At 43.8% G+C, this 1,332-nt stretch overlaps 1 protein-coding gene across 1 annotated transcript; it reads left to right on the forward strand.

Annotated features, from left to right (window-relative positions):
• Positions 1–706: 706 nt before the first annotated feature.
• On the forward strand, positions 707–1,327 carry LOC118753332 (odorant receptor 85c-like; the record flags this gene model as incomplete). The annotated part of the gene is made up of 1 exon (XM_036488205.1): positions 707–1,327. A coding segment is annotated over exon 1 (621 nt), but the record flags the coding sequence as incomplete, so codon positions are not given.
• Between the last annotated feature and the right edge of the window lie 5 nt (positions 1,328–1,332).

A 1,332-nucleotide genomic window follows, 5' to 3' on the forward strand; every position in this document is an offset into this window, starting at 1 on the left:
TATTCTAAAAAGCCTCTAGTGTAACTGTAACAAAGAGTGTCTAAATTCATTATCGACCGCATCGGATTACTTCGCTATTCGACTTATTTGGGTCCACAGCAAAACGACTCGAAACTGCATGGCCGATGAGCTTTCAAGACAGGGAACCGTTGAGGAATTATTTACTTTCGAATAGAGAAGGTCTGGGCCTGACCTCGTGTGGTCTGCTTCTGGAGAGATGTGCATTTAGACAGCTCAGCGAGCGCTGGGCGAAGACTTTGGAAAGCATGGTGGGCCACGTCTGGCCACGTGTAGGCCGGAGGCGGTTTGGGAACCTCTTCAGGCTAAGCAAATTACGTGTCTCGCTGCATGGATAATGATGAGGTGAAATGGATCACGGAGCGTTTCTCTAACAAGATGCATCGGTGTCGTCATTCTCCCTTACCTTCCCCTCTTTGCCTAACCCTGCGTCGTTTTCCCTCTCCTCTCTTAAGGCTATCACAACGGACAGCTTAGTCGTGTCTAAGTGGACCTCCAGGATACAGCTTGATAACCTAACCTTACCTAACATAAGCTAATCTGGCGAGACCTCAGAATTTCTGTATGTATATATTTCGTTGCATAAAACTATTTTTTTTTTGAAACTTTCACTAAAACCACAGTAAAAAAAAAACTTTGAGATAAATGTACTTTCTTTTGAAAATTATACTCATAGCCGTTTGGAAAAATGCCAGACACCATACGCTTCGAAAGCTTTCTACGCCTACCGAACTTCTTTTACCGCAGTGTCGGCATCGATTTATGGGGCACACATGGCGGTCTGCTGCAACAAGCTTTATTCTATTTGTGCATAATAAATGTTAATATTTGGCTAATCACTGAAGTAATTTTGGCATTGATGATTTTCGGCAAGAATATCGTACAAGCAACTATGACACTCTCCTACGCTGGCTTCGTACTTGTCGGTTTTATCAAATTGTACTACATGTGGCGAAAGAAACAAGAGTTAACGCGCTTCTTAATCCAAATGGACGCCATTTTTCCACGCAAGGCAAGCCAACAGCAGTCAATGGATGTGTCTCGGCATTTGCGTCAAAGCTCCATTGTAATGAGTATTTTTTCGCTTATATTTATGATGCTCATCTGCACCTACAATCTCTATCCGTGGCTGCATCGTGAATTGTATGACTGTTGGCTGCACATGCGCAGTATAGAAAAGTCGCTACCCTACGAAAGTTACATACCCTGGAATTGGCACGATCACTGGAGTTACTATTTGCTTTATGTTTCTCAAAGCTTTGCCGCCTATCATGCGGCAGCCGGACAAATTGCTAGCGATTTGGTGCTCTGCGC

Source organism: Rhagoletis pomonella, unplaced genomic scaffold (assembly GCF_013731165.1).
Source record: "Rhagoletis pomonella isolate Grant_MI unplaced genomic scaffold, Rhpom_1.0 Rhpom_scaffold_02363, whole genome shotgun sequence".
NCBI classification, from domain to species: Eukaryota; Metazoa; Arthropoda; class Insecta; order Diptera; family Tephritidae; genus Rhagoletis; species Rhagoletis pomonella.